The sequence below is a fragment of the Electrophorus electricus genome, chromosome 21 (assembly GCF_013358815.1).
Source record: "Electrophorus electricus isolate fEleEle1 chromosome 21, fEleEle1.pri, whole genome shotgun sequence".
NCBI lineage: Eukaryota > Metazoa > Chordata > Actinopteri > Gymnotiformes > Gymnotidae > Electrophorus > Electrophorus electricus.
The window spans coordinates 5,403,199-5,422,061 of record NC_049555.1 but is presented as its reverse complement, the minus strand read 5'-3'; the positions used below and the strand labels follow the sequence as shown (position 1 = coordinate 5,422,061).

General features: G+C 40.5%; 1 protein-coding gene across 1 annotated transcript; it reads left to right on the top strand.

Moving 5' to 3' along the window:
- Positions 1-746: 746 nt before the first annotated feature.
- LOC118240482 (sialoadhesin-like) lies at positions 747-18,337 on the top strand. The gene is made up of 15 exons (XM_035521148.1): positions 747-961; positions 9,013-9,345; positions 10,381-10,599; positions 10,727-10,732; positions 11,216-11,572; positions 11,668-11,864; positions 11,924-11,954; positions 13,320-13,652; positions 13,743-13,976; positions 14,216-14,485; positions 15,629-15,898; positions 15,999-16,238; positions 16,405-16,486; positions 16,711-16,759; positions 16,985-18,337. Exons 1-15 carry the CDS (start codon positions 793-795, stop codon positions 17,213-17,215), a joined length of 3,021 nt encoding a protein of 1,006 aa, XP_035377041.1. The 5' UTR covers positions 747-792; the 3' UTR covers positions 17,216-18,337.
- Positions 18,338-18,863: the final 526 nt, after the last annotated feature.

Below are 18,863 nucleotides of genomic sequence, written 5' to 3'. Positions count from 1 at the left end.
AAAACCCTCCTGTTCTCACCTACTCCTGGTTTAAGCAGAGAGCAGCTGCAGACACACTGCTGGCAACAGGCCAGAATTACAGCATCTCCAACATCAGCTCCCAGCACAGTGGACTCTACTACTGCACCGCTCACAACCAGCTGGGACAGCACAACTCCGCCACCACCCTGCTGGATGTGTTATGTAGGTTCACTATTGTGAGATGTGTTAAGAATGTGTCCTTAAGTGATGTGTATACACACAGAACAGGTGGTCCCACATCCACAGTCCATGAACAGTGAGCTGATGAACAGTCAGCAGCAAATGAAGCATTACACTGTGGCTATGCAACTGTTTTATTCATTTTACTGATAGTCTTATAAATATCACTCTTTAAAGTTATTGTGTTCATGCAGGTTGTGCACTGAATGTTACTGTTTTCTGAAATATTTCCATAGATGGACCACTTTCAAACATGAACAGTCAAAATAAAAAGACATTAAATGTATTATTTCAATTCTTGCTCTCCTGCTCAGACCCTCCCAGAGTCCTGTCTGTTACTGACCGTGTGTCTGGTGACGCGGTGACACTGCTGTGCTACAGTGACTCCAACCCCATCAGTAATTACTCCTGGTACAAGAAGACAGGAAGTGATGTCATACTGTTTGTAAATGGAACCAATTTAACTATAGCTACAGGAAGAAGTGGACTTTTCTACTGTGTGGTGCAGAATCGATTTGGATCATCTAACTCATCAGAATGGTCATTTACTTCAGGTACAGTCTGGGTTGAATTCACTGCCTTATTGTCTACATGGTGATTAAAGAAAGTGAGACAACTATCTTGCACTTCCAGTGTCAGTTTGATGAGGTCATACAGCAAGACTTCTGTGACTGTTCACACGTCTGTGTAACATGGTGCCCTCTCCTTCCTGATGCAGGGAACCCAGCTGGAACATACACAGTTTCTGGAGTCACTGTGGGTATGTTTCTGACTCTCATTCTCCCTCAAAAATAAATAAATAAATAAAACTAAAAATCTTGACAGAGGCCAAAGCAATTTTACTAGTTATAGAAAATGCTTATACCTACTGGCCAGCTATTTTAAATCCTAAAATTTTACATCTTTTATTTAATCTTAAAATTTGGTTTCATGTTAAGACTTGGAAAAAAATAATTACATATACATAAGTGTATATGTTAAGTAAAATCAAAGAAGAAGAATTCACTGTTTTGGAAAGCATGCATCAGTAAAAAAAATTGTTCAAAATAGAATTTTGTTAAATAAAATGCCTCAATATATTAAAACCAAAAAAATCACTTTTTGGAAGGAAATGTAACACTTTTTACTAGAGCATGTCATGAAGTAAATGCAAAATGTGACATTTTGAGTGAAATTGTTTGTCTAGCTATATATAGTACAAAGTAAGAATTACAACATTAAATAAGTTAAATAGCACTTCACAGTGACCTTGACATTTAGGAAATTGTGTGTTGTTCTCAAATTTTAATCTGCAGTGTATGGTTATTAACACATAAAACACAGGAGACACAGCACACACGCTATCATTGTTAAAGACTGACAGTAACACGTAAACGATAGACTTTTATGACACATAAGAAGGATCAGGTGTGGAACAGAGGGAGGGTGTGGACACATGGACAAACATACACACACACCCACAAACACACACGGGGAGATGTTTTGGAGGAGGGGCCATACCGTGACAGAGCCCCTCCCCAACGGCGCGACTTGCCAGCAACGTGCCAGCCTATCGGGCTACAGCCCCGAAAACAACGCCAAATGGCGAAGCCGGAGGACCGAGCGACCCGATACAGTCCAGCGCGAACACGACAGAGGGTCGAAGGACATGTACCAGGACAACGACAGATACGGGAACAGACACACTGACAGGTACAGGCACTGACACAAAGGGGGACAAAGCGATTGGCACAGGCAATGTTATGGGGACAGACACAGTGACAGGGACACGTATTAAACTACATCGAGGATTGCTAGAGAGTCCAGGGAAGCCGGCAAGAACCCCAGCCTGTTCCCCAGTCGTCGGCTGGGCTGAAGTCCAACCTGCCTGTGGGAGATCGCCCCTCGCCGATTTAGGGGGCGGTGACTTCTGCGCACTCATTTCAGGAGGCGCACCAGCTACTTTGCCTGTCTCCGGGAGTTTCCTCCTCGGACAACGACGACACCTCTCTGAAAGTCACATGAGGCATCTTGCATGCCTCAGAGCGGCGTGCCCTGGGCGGCGCCTTGGACGGAAGCTTGGGTACCAGAGCCCTGGTAGTCGCGATGGTAGTCTGCAGACGTTGTGTCGCTGTCCAAGGGAGCGTCTCCATAAAGGACCTCCTCCACCTCCATCGAAGGATCCTTCCCGCAGTTGAACTCAGAGTCTGACGGCAGACTAACGTCGCTGTACTCAGTCCTTTCATAATCCATGTAGCCCTCATTGTAGTCCATGGAAGGGTAGTAGGACCCTGCGGACTCCGACTCCAAATACTGGACTTCATTGTACCAGTCCCGGTAGTCCGACGTGGTTCCGTAAGACTCCTCAGAGTCCAGCCCTGAAGCACACTCAGAACCCTGGACCACACTCAGAATCAATCTCAAAATCAAGGCTGATCTGTTTTAGACAAGGTGTTAAAACATGTCAAAATGTTACTGAAACCTGCTGCTTCAACCTGTGATTGCTACATATACCAAGTTAATCCGCTTTTCCCAAATACCAGAATAGTTCACCTACAAATTCCCAGATAGTTTGAAAGTATTATAAATGCATCCCAGTTCAAGGGTTTCAGTGAGTGGAGAGATAACAGCACATAATTAGCCAAGTTGGAAAATGACAAACCATAACATAATGGAAGGATCACTTAAGAAAGTCCGTTCTGTGGTGTGGAATTATTTCCAGGAAGAATCTCCATCAAAAATATGAAGCACCATCTGTGATAGGCTGCTTTCTTATATCAGTAATACATGGTGTACGCTTCGTCATGTGAGGTACACGCAGCCTGTGATTTTAGAGGGAAATAAAAATCTCACTGTACCAGCTCTTCCTGGACAGTCTAAACAAGGTATAATAGAACAGCTTGACACAAATCTATGCCCCAAATAAATATCTATAGTACACTTATAAGACTGATTCCAAACAAATTCTAGATCTAATAAAAATTCTAACACATACAAAAATTGATTCCAATTGTAACAAATGTACTAATACATATAGTGGAATAAAATTGTTCAGGCTCACTTTGTAAATTTTATCTCACTACCAAACAAACTGAGAGCTGTAGCTCTTTTTACACTGAAATAATAAACTGCTTGATCATTTCTATTTGATGGACACTGAATATAGTCACTTTCCAATATATATTCCTTATGCCTGTGTTTGTTTGTCTTTAGTTCTATAAAGTTAATTTTATTCTCCAGTAGGTTAATGTCTGTCCTGAGCTAATGCTCTGTGGCGGACTACAAATCAAATAACCAGCCATTAATCAAGGAACGTTCCTCTCCTCCCCCAGCAGAGGGAGCACTTCCCTTAAGGAACATCAGACTCGGGCTGCTGGTTGTGCGTGATTACCGTTACGGAAGTCTCTGCCTTCTATTGGCCACCGAGGGCAGTCTAGCAGGTGGCCCTGACCGTTACATATTGTTTTAATCAGAATAAAAATCATTACCTTAAAGAAAGAGAACATTAGAAAAAACATGTTTAATGTACAATTCTATTATGAAAACCTTATAATTAAAAATAAAATCTAATTGTGAAGCAACCGCTAAAGATTGTGGTAGTGACAAGTCAATATTTGTTTCCTGAGTTTGCCAGCACAGACAAACTTAAAGTCAACAAAGTCAGTTTGCTTCATTAATTACTCGCATACTGTTACAAAGTGTAACGGTCCCCCTCGTCAGTGTCCGTGTAGTTTGGGCCACCACGTGGTTCTTGTTTATTTACGTATTCTCATAGAATATGATGTACAGAGACGTGTAAGAAATTATAATACATTAATATATATATATTTCATATATACTATTTACTTCAAAAACAGTTTACAAAAGAAAATCTGGAAACAACAAACTCTGGATTTTATATTTCATTTCTGTTTTATATTTCATCTCCTGTTTCTTCAAATTAAGTGGCTACAATAGAAAAAGTGGTTTCAAGCTTTATTTACTCACCATAGTAAACATGACAAAATAAAAATTCTTGTATCTTCATATAAGTGTTCAGTACAGCAGCTGTGTGTTTGACTGGTATGAGTTGGGCATACCAAGACTAAAGTGGTATAAATGTCAGTCTGTATTCACACTCTACTGTCTGATAGTGTAAGATAAGCCCACCTCTCATCTATATGGCTGCTGAGTTCCTGTTTGATGACATTTGACCTAAATATATTCACAGCTTCTGCTATAGGAAAGTCTGGACTAACGTATGTGACTACGAGCTCTGGGCAGTCATAACGACCAAAGACATAATTTATGGTCAATCGGTAGAAGAAATACCCAGAATTCCATTACCAGTCAGTCTGATCAAACTCAAACCTGACCTCAGGGACTTTGACAGAAGTGATAGATGTGGCATCTGATGTAACAAATGATGCAGGACACAGGAGAGGCCAAGCCTGATACCAGGGCAGACTAGTACATCTTTAACTTATCAGTAAACAAACAAAGCAAATGAGTAGAAAAACAAGAAGGAAAAAAGGTTTCTCACACTTGAATGAGTTTTGTGGTCTTGAGAACAGAAAAAGGAAGAAGTTATAAGCTAAAAATAGGGGGGGGGGGGGGGGTGTGATGAACAAACGCTCTGCTAAATGCACAACACACTTTCCGTGTCTTTGCTGTTTGACAGTAACCAAGATCACAACATCTTCCCAGTGTAGGATGGGTGAGGAGGAGCAGGACTGAGGTCACGGCCGTTATACTCAGGAACACAAGAAAGTAGCAGAGACCTTCATTTAAGGCTTAAATTTAGTATTTAGCCTAAAGTTAATACTTATTGGAGCTCCAAGTATCACTTCTGTGTGACCGGTGTGAACCAGTGTGTGAAACATGTCTTTCCGAACATCAGGAAATATTACAGTAGCAACAATCGTCATGTTACTGGCAGGTAAACTTTGAATATTTCCTTTATTTTTTCCTTTGTTTTTTGGGCACGCATGATATTGCTTTGACAATGGACAGTGGGTAGGCCAAGACCCTAAGTGTAAATTATGTGTGGGGTTTGGCACGCTGAAGCATATTTTATCAGCGTCTAAGTTTAGTTTGTCACATGTGGAGACACAATCAAGATCTTAAGAGTGTTATAGTGTTTGATAGTAAATGTCTAGAGATTGCTGAGTGGAATTTCTAATAAAGCGATTAGGTTTGTATGAGAAGTGGAGCGTGTTGGAGAATGAGCATTGGCTTTAAATATTGGTAGATGGGGTGAAGGACGAGACTGGAAATTGTTTGTTGATGTAAATAAAACAACTACAGGTCCCACAATGTACTGTGTTAACCTCGCTGAGGCTGGACATGGTGTGGTACTCATAAAAAAAATAATAAAATAAAATAAAAAAATCCGGATGCTTTAATTTTGAGAGCTTACAGTTTCATTTGAAGATGCAGTGTCTGAGGTGAGAGAACGCAGGTGGGAGGCACATATAAGACCAGTAGAGACAGGTGTTAGGGGATTTGTCACAAAGTCTGCCACATTATAACTTGTGCAGTTCGGCACAGATTTGGCAGTAGCTGTGAAGGAGTTGTCAGAAGTAGCTGAAAGGGCTAGTCAGTGGTTGTGGATAAGGAGAGCTCAGTCTGGTTGGGGTAATGCCCCATAAAGGCAGAATGGATGAGGCTGTCATGTCATGGTGTAAAGTGGTAGATCCAGATGGAACTGGTGGCATTGAGGAGGCATTGATGGTGCCAGCTTTAGTCACCAGGCAGCCCAGGGTGGATTGGTGTTAGAGAATGCTTAAAGGTAATAGCCAAGTGGAACTGGCAGCACTGAGCGTGCATTAATGGTGCCAGTGGGGCTGGGTATGGCCTTAGTCACCGGAAAGGCCATCATGGTTTTTACAGTAATATTAGCACAGTGTTTAAGAGGTGCAGTTGTGTTTATTAGTGGCACAGTGTTTAAGACGTGTGTGTCTTTGTGAGTGGCACAGTGTTTAAGAGGTAGAGCTTGGTTTAAAGGGAGCTTGGAGGGGGTGAGACTGAGACACCAGATCTCACTGTTGAGCCTCCTGGAAGTGTCGTGTCCCTACCAAAAAGAGGTGCCTACCTGATGAGCTCGCGATGTTGTGGTTGGCTGGAGTGAAGAGAGTAAAGATATGAAGCTCTAATGGTGTTCTATTGGCATCGGATATTCATCATGTTATCCCGTGTATATATACACACAATTGATGTACATTTGTGGGAACTTGAATAGGGTAGAAACTTTATTAATTTCAACAGGTGGGTATAGCTAAAATATGTGAAAAGCTACTTAAGAAAAATCCCAGATTTTTTAATAATTGCAAACAATTTGAGATCTCAAATAACTTTCTGCACCTGGAAATTCCCACTACCTGCACATCTAAACTGAAGATTTTAATATTAGTGTGTGTGTGTGTGTTTGTGTGTGTGTGTCTATTCAAAATTGTACAAAGTTCCATACTGAATATTTTAATTGTATTAAAGTGTATTGTATTCCTTTGTGGCTATCACAGCACACCACACCTTCATGCAGAGGCGGTTCTAGGACGTTTTAACTGGGGAGTCCCAGAGGTAGCAAAGAGTTGTCTAGAGGTGGCTACAATGTGTTGTTAATGCCCATGCACAGTCTGCTGAATTTTTTATATGCTTTGATATTCTACTAATAATAGGCTAAAACAAATTAATACTCCACATGTATGCACATACATAACTGCTGATGGTCAATCTCCTTTTTTGCGTAACCGTTGAAATGAACTCAAAATGTCTAATCTGAATTATATAACAACATATTTTATACTGTATATTGATATAATAAGACAATTACCCTGGATGGTCTTGGATAAAGAATATAAAATAGGTCCTAACTATGTTTAAGTGTGATGAGGTAGGATGCAAGCGAATTATTGTTTAATGTAAACGAAAGTAGAAGTCGAGAACTGTAACGGAACGCTCGCCTCTCACTAATCACGTGGTTTGGCCCGCAGCGTGCAGTGGGAGGGTTTTGTTTGTCTGTAACCACGCCTGCACATACCTGCACCTTGTTTGTATGTATTTAAACCCTCTTCATAGTGTGCAGAATCGTTGGTCGTTGTTGATGTTAATGTTAGCATCGTCATTGTTAAATGTTTTCGTGTTCATCGTTGATGTTGTATGTGAGTGCATTGTTTTTGTGTGTTAATAAATGTTTATCCACGTCGATGGAGTCTGTGCGTCCTGCACCTCGCCCTTTGGCTCTCGGGGCACACCGTGAAAAAAACACAACATACAAGTACGAACTTACACAAAGGGACACACAACAGTTACACAACATGACAATAATAATGGACAAGGGTAAATACTAACAGCGTGGTATTTGATTAGGAAGGAACTAGACACAGATGAAAGCGGGGAAAATCACTAATAAGGGTGGTGTGGAAATGTGGGAACAGGGAAGTAAACAAAGGACACGTGGAGACACGCCTACACGAGGGAAAACAAACACAAAGCCACGTGGAATGTCCCATCACGTGAGAGAGAGAGCTGAGGAGGGGGGCGTGACATTAAGGCTGTTAATGGAGTTTGCTTTGCAGAACAAATTGTGTGTGTGTGCGTGTGTGTTTGTGTGTGTGTGTGTGTGTGTGTGTGCGCGTGAATGCACTTGTCTTTTATGTTATACATAGTTTATGTATAAGATATATAGTTTATATGTAGTCATGCATATACAGGTTACATATAGTGTGTATATATAGTTTAGATTTTGTTTTTATGAAGTTTATCTTTTTTATTTTATCTTAGTGTACTTAATCTTATTTAAACACCAAGAGAATTCTATGTACACTTTGTACTTGGCAAATTCTGATTCTGATTCTGATACCACTTCCATGCCTCTTTCATGCCTGTGTAACTGCTGTGCTGAGAATGAGCCATTGCAATAATCTCCTGTCAGCAGTAGTCTTGTGGTCACACACTGACCAGTGATGAACAGAGTAGAAGGGAGTGACAGACTGCACATGCCAAGAGATGTGAGCGTGATCTCACAAAACCCTGCAGGGAATTACAACAAGTGAGAGAGATGTCATTAGATTCTGCTTGAATAAAGTTGTAAGAAAGAGTACAAAAGTGAACCCTGATATTAGTCCTTACCTTAAAATGAACCCCAACTCTGACTTATTCTTAGAAATATTCTTACAAATTTGTAACTGTATCATCATTCTAGTCTTAGCAGAGGACCAAGCTTAGTTTGGAGAATATATTAATTACATATGAATACAGTACAGATTAAAAATAAAAACTAAACTTAAATACATTTTGTCCAAAGGGGAATACTGTGATATTTGTAATGGGAGGAAATATTTCAGTAGCAGTGTTGCTCATCTTACTGGCAGGTAAACCTTTTTGTGAAATCTCTATTTATATTTCTCTCTGATCTCTCTGCAAATCACCACTGCCCTTTCAAGCCACCATTTAATTTTTCTCTAACATTTTCCTCAGATAAGATCTGATTCACGTCAACCAGAATTGAGCCTTTTAAAAAATCACTTCAGAAAAAAATGAGAAAATAATAAATATATAAAGATCACAATGGATATAAGATTTGTTACAAAATCCACCTCCTTGCACCTTTAAATTGCATGCCTCCATCGCCAGTATCTATTTGTTTATGTTGCAACAGTGCACTGCTTTGTATGTTCTTTAAACTGCAGAGTCCTGTTTGTGGTTCTAATGCCAATGTGTGTTTGTATTCATCATCAGCAGCAGCAGCAGCAGCATTCACACCATGACATTCACACTCAGATAAAGATAAGAGTGTGAACTCACCCCTATAATCCTGGTGTGTGTGTGTGTGTGTGTGTGTGTGTGTTTCAGGAGCTCAGTCTCAGGAGAGTGTAACTCTCTCCTCTCGGAGCCTCTGTGCTCTTACTGGATCTACAGTAAAAATCCCCTGCAAATATACATCTAGTTCCTCCAGTGACAGACCGAGAGAGTGGTATCAGGTCCAGAGATCTGATGGAGAACCACAAGACCTGAGTAAAGATCCTCAATATTTAGGACGAGTGTCTGTAAGCACACAGTGGAATGACTGTACACTGACAATGAACAACGTGAAAGTAAGTGACTCTGGAGTTTATAACTTCAGATTTAGAACATGGAGGAATAAATGGATATCTGCTTCATCTGGAGTTACTCTAACTATTACAGGTAATAACAAACTTAAAACATAGAACACACACACACACTCTCTCTCTCTCTCTCTCTCTCTCTCTCTCTCTCTCTCTCTCTCTCACACACACACACACACACTCAGTATGCAAGACATCTCAATGCTAATACAGAAGTTCAGTATTATTCAATATTCGCCATATTAAGACAATCCATCTTAAGCTATATATTTGCATGTCACATGTGTGTTATTCTTTTTATATGGATATTATTACATTTTTAATTATTCAGTCATTTTATCCCTTCCAGTCCAGTCTGGTCAGAGCTGACATGAGATTGTGTGATATTTCATGCTGGGATAATTCACCTGATTCTCTGTTACTAGTACACACAGAAGGAAGGTGGTGAAACAGTTTCAACAGAGCAGTGATACTGACTACATTTACAATAGTGTGTATGTAAGAAACTGGACAGAACCATTTACAATAGCTGAGCAAACACCAGTCCCTTCACTGTACCATCTGCACTCACAGCAGCATAGTCTGAACTTACTAAGCAAACGTGTCTTGCAGTTGGATCTTAGTTAGACTAATACTGAATACTGATGGACATAAATGTAGTTATGATTGTGCTGCGTTTGTACAAGTTTATCAGACATGGGTGTGTTACTGGTTTACATGTGTCATTGTCATTGCTGAGTTGAGACTGGTTCACCATCCATCTGGTTCTGCAGTCAGAAAATAACCACTGATAATGAAGATGGTTAAGACCAACTGTGCATCACCACAGATGGGTTATATATAGTCTCTGACTGTACACTTACCTAAAGCAGGTGTTTCTAAAAAAGAGCTCAGTGAGTATATATATATGATCAATAAATCTTATGCATATTTCCTACACATTTATTGGGCTTGGTTTAAAAGCTAACATTTTCATTACTAATATTACTAATACAGTCAATACAGTGGTGAACCTGGAGCATCTCTGTCTGTCACACGTAATCACATAAGATTAGTTAACTATATACTATTTATAAATATAACACCAAAGCTTCTTAATTAAAATGACTTGCAGATCTGAAGGTTACGAGACCAAACACATATAGATGGAGAACCACACTGAACTGCAGCTCCACCTGCACGCTGCCCAACAACCCCACCTACATCTGGTACTGGAATGGACAGCCTGTATATAACCAGGACACTAATGAACTGTATATGTATGACTATAGTGGTGCAGGCAGCTACTCCTGTGCTGTAAGAGGATATGAGGAGCTCCGCTCTCCTGCTGTCTGTAAGAGCCTCACTTTAAACTCTCATCACTCTGTCAGAAACTCACTAGCATCTACTGTTAGATTAGCAATGGCTGGGAGACCTTGATGCTACTTAATTGCTGATATATTTTTGTTTCTGTTTTGCAGGTGTCGGTAAGTATATTTCAGTCATGTATTTGTGTTTTATTTACACACTAAATGATCACTTTATTAAGTACATCTACTGTATATCTGTACCTAACATTTCACAGTCAGTTAGCTATAATGTATCACTGCTGGTATTACTACTGTTCTCTTAGGCCAGCTGACTGACTGTACTACAATCCTGTTCCCTGTGTACATTTAGTCAACCTCTACTGGCCTCTTTCATGGGCGACCTGGTTTTGATCAAAGAGCAGTTGTTAGTAACACACTTTTATAAGATAATTATACTGTACATGCTCTTATAAATACTGCTTAGGCAAATACTTATGAATTCTGGGCCTTACTTTAAACTGCATTCTCATTGTCTCACTAAAAGTATCTGATTAGAGGAAACACTCATGTGGTACATTGCTGACTGGTACTGGTTTCAGAGTATTATTGCTATAACACTGATGTGTTTCAGTTGTTTTTCATTTAGTGTTTCTGTTTCAGGTGTTTCTACAGATAATTGGAGATACTGGAGTGTGACTTACTATAGCCAGAAAATCTGCTCTCTGATTGGCTCATCTGTGGACCTGCACTGTTACTATACCTACCCTAATAACCAGAAGGTCACAAAATCATTTTGGTTCATTACAGAGCAGCAGGTTGGTGTTGAACCTGTGGATGTGAGAGAGGAAGAGGAGTATGAGGGGAGAGTGCAGTATAGACAGAGCTTCCAGAATGACTGTAGTATGACAGTCACTCACCTGAGAGAGAGTGACGCTCACACATACAGGTTCAGATTCCACACTGATAGTACTGCGGGGAAATACACTGGACATCCTGGAGTATCTCTCTCTGTCACAGGTAATGTTGTATAATTTAAAAATAAGTTTAGTAAGCTATAATAATTTTCTTTTCATTAAAAATAGCACCAGACATTTTTTTATAATCACTTGCAGATCTGAAGATTACAGTATCAGACAGAAGTAGTCGAAAGCACCTGATCTGCAGCTCCACCTGCACGCTGCCCAACAACCCCACCTACATCTGGTACAGGAATGGACAGCCTGTATATAACCAGAACACTAATGGACTGTATGTGTATGGCAGTAGTGAGGATGCAGGCAGCTACTCCTGTGCTGTAAGAGGATATGAGGAGCTCCGCTCTCCTGCTGTCTGTAAGATCCTCACTTTAAACTCTCATCACTCTGTCAGCACCTTACTGGCAGCTTCTATCAGATAAAAAGTTTGTTTGTTTGATTGTTTGTTTTTGCTGTTTTTTGCTGCTGGTTCTGCCTACATGTTTATAAGTAGCTGGGAAGCACCTTTCACTGTTGAGGTCTCTATACATTTGTGGGCACTGGCTAGCTGGTTCAGCAGTACTACATCAGTGTGTTTTGTTTGTGTTCTCATTGTCTCTTGCTCTTGTCCTCACTTTAAACTGCACTCACTCTGTGTCACTGGCAACTTCTACTAGATTACAGTGAACTCATGCTGAGTCACATATGGCTAAGACATAAGACAACTACAGCATTTTTAGATATATTTCAATTTAAGAGTTTTCAAGTGTTTAAGGTATTTTTGGAATCTTTTTTTTTTTTTTACATGTTTTTCCATAAATCACTGCGTTTAATTTTTAAATCCACTGTGTTTATGTTTACATACATATTATTGGCAGTTGGAAGTTTTAATCAACCACTGCTGTTCTTGGAAAAAAAAAGAAAAAAAAGCAATATTTGTAAAGCAACCTTGAGTTTGAGAAAGGTGCTATATAAATGTAACTAATAATAATAATAATAATAATAATAATAATAATAATAATCTCTGTTGGCCTCTTTCATGGGTGACCTGGTTTTGACCAAAGAGCAAGTGTTACATTTTTTATTAGACTCTTACTGTGACAGGATGCAGGCGTGAGTCTCAAAACAACCAAACAACCAAACAAAGACACAAAAGTCTTTTAATGGCAAAAGTTTAAGTAAAAGAATAAAAGTAAAAGTAAAAATAAGAGGACCATTTAAATGCTAAAGCCTTTACACATTGACCATCATCCACATAGTCAATCATAACTGGTAATAAAACCTAGTAAATAAACAGTAAATTACTTAGTAAATAAAAACTGGAAACCGAAGGAATATTCACAGGGATGGAAATGAGGAACAGGTGAAGCTGGAGACACACTAATGAGTAATAAAGGGGGACATGGCAACATGTGAGGAAAGGAGTGTAAACACAACACACACGGTGACACGTTAACCGAGGACAACAACACATCAAACATGGCGAGAGGCATCACATGGATGAGGGCGTAAAGGAGGGGTCTATACTGTAACTGCACTTATAAGTAGTGTTCATGCAGACACTTAGGAACACAATAAAGCCTGATATGTAATTGTATAAACATGCACAAAATATACTGACATTACTTGCCCTTTTTAAAAACAGGTCATTCATGAAAGGGCCCACTGGAAACTTGGCACAACTTCCCTGAGAACAAGACAAGTGACACAAGACAAGTCTTGTCTCCCAGCTTCTGATTATATACAACTGACTTTAAAAGAACTGGTAGTCTGCTTGTTCAGCTATGATTTACTCAGTTTATGTGTTACAGGTGTTTATGGAAAGGACAGCTGCTGGAGTGTAACTTACGTCACCCAGAGCATCTGTGCTCTGATTGGTTCATCAGTGGACATACGCGGTTACTACACCTTCCCGGATCAGCAGCCCACCCCCCAACCTGCCTGGTACGCCAGACTCCACCCACAGGTCAAAGAGCTGAGTCATGCTGATGACCGAGTGGAGGTTTTCAGTCACAGAGCTAATGTGAACACACTAAGACTGAAACATCTCACAGAGATTGACTCAGCAGAATATCTCCTCCGATTTAAAGCCCCCTACATGATACACACAGACAGCTCTGCTGGTGTGTCTCTCTCTGTCACAGGTAAGATAAGTATTCTGTGTCTGGCAGTGTCACATGGTTCACCATCTGTGTGTTGAGCCCTGAAGACACTTATGAGAGTCTCCCATACAGGCCTGAAGGTGAATGTGGACTCTCCAGCAGTCCCAGGATCAGAGGGACAGACAGTAACACTGAGCTGCAGCTCCACCTGCACTCTGCCCTACAACCCCACCTACATCTGGTACAAGAACGGACAGCGTGTGTCTCACTGCACATCTGTCTCCTGCTCTGTATCTGCAGTTAGGGATGCAGTCAGTTATAGCTGTGCTACTGAAGGCAATGAGAACCTCCTCTCTCCTCCTGTGTGTGAGTGGAGAATTTACATATGAAAATCATGATGTCTTGATGCATTTAATAAAGTCAGTTAATCATAAACCAGAAACATCACTACAATCAATACTTACTACTACAGCTCATGATGGTGATGATGCTATCTGTTGTAGTTTCACAGTTATCAACTATAACTTCTGAATGTATAAGAATCTCTTAACCAGACTGTGTATGAGAGTTTAGTTTTAATGTTAACAGTGTGTGTTTGTGTTCAGATGCCCCTAGAAACACCAGAGCTTTGATGGTTTCCTCTGGAGAGAGAGTGGAGGGAGATTCAGTGACTCTGACCTGCAGCAGTGAGGCAAACCCTCCTGTTCTCACCTACTCCTGGTTTAAGCAGAGAGCAGCTGCAGACACACTGCTGGCAACAGACCAGAATTACAGCATCACCAACATCAGCTCCCAGCACAGTGGACTCTACTACTGCACCGCTCACAACCAGCTGGGACAGCACAACTCCACCACCACCCTGCTGGTTGTGTTATGTAGGTGCAGTTTATACCCTAATGAAACAACATATTCAACATGTTTTAAATGTAACATATAAATACATATAAGGTATGATTAATACTGTACATGTGAAGTATATATGTATGGATGCACAGTATATGTGCTGTGTTTATATATTTAAATACCCTGCCCAGGTCACAACACTGTCAGAGTGTCTAGTGTTATAAAGAGGCTAGAAAAAACAGCCCATACATTAAGCGACTTTAATTTTGGAAGCAACTACAACTGACTCAAACTGGGTTCAAAACCATTTAGTAACACATGCCCACTGTAAAATAAGTCTGACAATGAGCACTTCGATATCAATATAAAATAGAGAATTACCAGAGTTCTGAATGACAATTGATGCTATAAAACCCCTGACATTAATTAAACACAGACAGGCTGCATCGAAAAACACGGACAATTGTAGAGAGTAGAAGCCCCCCTACAGAGAGAGAGTGTAACGCAGACAAATCCTGAGGACACTGAGAGATCAAATAGCGGCAGTCTAAACACGAAAATGAGCTACAAAGGTAAACAGTGCGGCTGCAACAAAGCAAGTCGGAATAGTCGAATGTTCTTTCATTTTACATTTAGCTGACGCTTTTATCCAAAGCAACTTACAATTATGACTGAGTACAACGTGAGCAATTGAGGATTAAAGGTTTTGCTCAGGGGCCCAACAGTTGAAGCCTGGCAGTGGTGGGGCTTGAACCAGCAACCTTCCAATGGTATATGAAGAGCTGAGGAAGGAAGATGATTGGAGGAGGGAGGGAGGAACATCATTGGAGGAGAGAGGGAGGAAGCTGATTGGAGGAGAGAGGGAGGAAGGTGATTGGAGGAGAGAGGGTGGAAGGCGGGGCAGAGGTAGGACAGGTGATCATTCAGGAGAACTGGATCGTGTGTGTTGAATAGAGTGTGAATCAGAAGCTGGTGAGTTTCCAGGTAGGTGTATGGCGATCTGCACATTAGGAAGGTGACCCGAGTTCATGACACAGATGACACTTATCAGGATAGTTGATAAACACCCCAAAAATAGGGCCATTAATATATATGTATATATAAAGTTACAGATATTAAGGTTTGTTTGGATTTAGAGTTGAGCTTTAATTTTAACACTGAGTGTTTGTTTTCAGATCCCCCTAGAAACACCAGAGCATTGATGGTTCCCTCTGGAGAGAGAGTGGAAGGAGATTCAGTGACTCTGACCTGCAGCAGTGAGGCAAACCCTCCTGTTCTCACCTACTCCTGGTTTAAGCAGAGAGCAGCTGCAGACACACTGCTGCCAACAGGCCAGAATTACAGCATCTCCAACATCAGCTCCCAGCACAGTGGACTCTACTACTGCACCGCTCACAACCAGCTGGGACAGCACAACTCCACCACCACCCTGCTGGATGTGTTATGTAGGTGCAGTTTGCTTTGTGTTATCCTCTTGTGTTATGAATATAATAAGTTAAATGACATTTTAAGCGTATTTATTTTAATTCCTGTTCTCCTACTCAGACCCTCCCAGAGTTCCGTCTGTTACTGACCGTGTGTCTGGTGACTCGGTGACACTGCTGTGCTACAGTGACTCCAACCCCATCAGTAATTACTCCTGGTACAAGAAGACAGGAAGTGGTGTTATACTGTTGGGAAACAGCACCAATTTAACTTTGGCTACAGGAGCAGTTGGACTTTTCTTTTGCACAGCTCAGAACCAATTTGGATCAATGGACTCGTCAGAATATTCAGTTCCAACAGGTACATTATGGGTCGAATTCAATGGCTACAGTGGTTAAAGAAAGAAATTTTACTAGCACACTAATGAGCAGTTTCATAGAGCATCTGTTCTGGTTTGTTTTCACCTCTCTATCGCGAGAATGTTCACACGTCTGTCTAACATGCTGCCCTCTACTTCCTGATGCAGGGAACCCAGCTGGGACATACGCAGCTTCTGGAGTCACTGTGGTTTTCTTTCTGACTCTCATTGCTGTCTGTCTATGGATGAGGTAAGAAGCTGAAGCCACATTGATATTACACACCCTGCCAATGCTGTAGGCTGTTTCCTGCTCAGTCCAGAGAGTCTTTGCTCTGATGTTTACAATATAGGGTCACACAGTATCAACAGGGTTAAATTCACTTTCCCCAGACTGTAGTAACTGTAGAGGGCTTAGATTAATGCAGGAGAATTGAGTGTGATGCTGGTGATGTTATTACTGTGGTTCTCCACCAGGAGGGGATCTGCAGCTGTCAGCAGAAGGAGTGAGGAGACCAGCACAAATGTGAGTTTAAATGAGGGACTCAACAGATCACTGCAGTTGTTCTTAATGGGTCTCATGTCATAGTGGACTGTGCAGCCAGCATTAGTGCTTATGTTGATTATTGTTACTTCCAGAGAAACCTTTTCATTCTCTCTCTCTCTCTCTCTCTCTCTCTCTCTCTCTCTCTCTCTCTCTCTCTCTCTCTCTCTCTCTCTCTCTCTCTCTCTCTCTCTCTCTCTCTTTCAGCATGACACTGCTCCTGTATATGATAATATCTCAGCCCTGACTAAGACCTGTGACTCCACAGTATCTTCAGATGATCAGGATGAAGTTCACTACTCCAGTGTTCATTTCACACACTCCCACACACAGGAAGTGCTCTACTCCACTGTTCAACTGCCAAAGGCTCTTAATCAAGGAGAGGAAGTAGAGTACGCCACAGTGAACAGCACCAAAACAAAAGTCTCCCCACAGTAGGCTATGCAAATGGCATAGTTCATTATGTCTGTATCACTGTTACACATGGAGTGTAAGTTATTTCTGAAGCAAATAATACAATAAAGTCAACTGACTAAATAAATATAATTACAGCCCTTTTCCTAAGTTCTTCTTTAGCAAACAACATAAATTATCTGAAAACAACAGCAAATAATGTTATTATCCATCTTTAAATAATTCTATATATAAAGTATGTTTGTATTGTTGCATTTGAAAGTGGTGTAATTTTGATTTTCAGTCTGAATTTTTATTTTCTCATGAGGTGAGTATGGTTTATACTGTACTGGTAAATGCTTGCTTTAAATACTGGGATTATTCTTCCTGTCATATATCCTTTACTGCAAGACCTTTGTAATATTTTGTAATATTTTTGTAATTTTTGTAATATTTATGATAAATTCGTACAGGATATGAAATTGCAATATAAATTACAGAGATGGTAATGGCTACTCATTTTATACATTGCTGTCATGTAGCTTTTACTGATCAGAACTACAAAACATTACTGCTGTATGAAATATTGTTATCAGTCTAGTGCTTTATAAAACAGGAGACTTGAATTTGGTCTAAATTCCTCACTCACTTATCTGTAATCACCACACATTCTACCCTCCTAATATTCTCTGCCACTCCATTGCCAACTCATGTAAAACTTTCTATATCCGCCACTGATGGCTGTTCCCATGGGATTAGAGTAACCTGGTGTTATTTCTACTGGTCAGTTTAGGTAAAAGGTGCCAGAATATTGATGAGGCAGCAGTCTGTAAAAATAACTGACATTGTGAATTTGATCAAAACAAAAGTATTTGAGGAACTCTTGCTGCCCATTTAAAACTTGACATGTCCTAATGTGGCTTTAGAGGGTAAGCATAAACTTTTTATTCAAAATTAAAGTCTTGAAAATATGTTTTTTTGTTTCATGCTGAATGCAGTTTTTTTTTATCCATGTAAAGCTACATGAGTTAGTACATTTGCTCAGGGGATAACATGACCTCAGTCTTGTGAAATTACCCAGCAAGGACTAAACTCCAATCTACAGCACAGTCCAAGAACCTGAGAAAAGCTTCACCCACCTTCAGACTCCAACACCTCCAGATATAACATCACCCACCATCAGACTCCATCCTCTCCAGATATAACATCACCCACTATCACACTCCAACACTTCCAGATATAACATCACCCACCATCAGACTCCAACCTCTCCAGATATAACATCACCCACCATCAGACTCCAACCCCTCCAGATATAACATCACCCACCATCAGACTCCAACCCCTCCAGATATAACATCACCCACCATCAGACTCCAACCCCTCCAGATATCACATCACCCACTATCACACTCCAACCACTCCACATATAACATCACCCACCATCACACTCCAACACTTACACATATAACATCACCCACTGTCACACTCCAACCACTCCATCAGACTCCATCAGACTGTAATCAGCATAATATGTGTCTTAATATTTAGATTATTTGATTTCTTAAAGAACTTCAAAGTGCCTTTCTAACCTTGCTGTTACTTCCTGTGGTGTTTCATTTTAAATAGAATGATACATTTTTGCAGTTCTTTACCTGTGTGCTTACATTATTACACATGTGGAAGAGTAGCA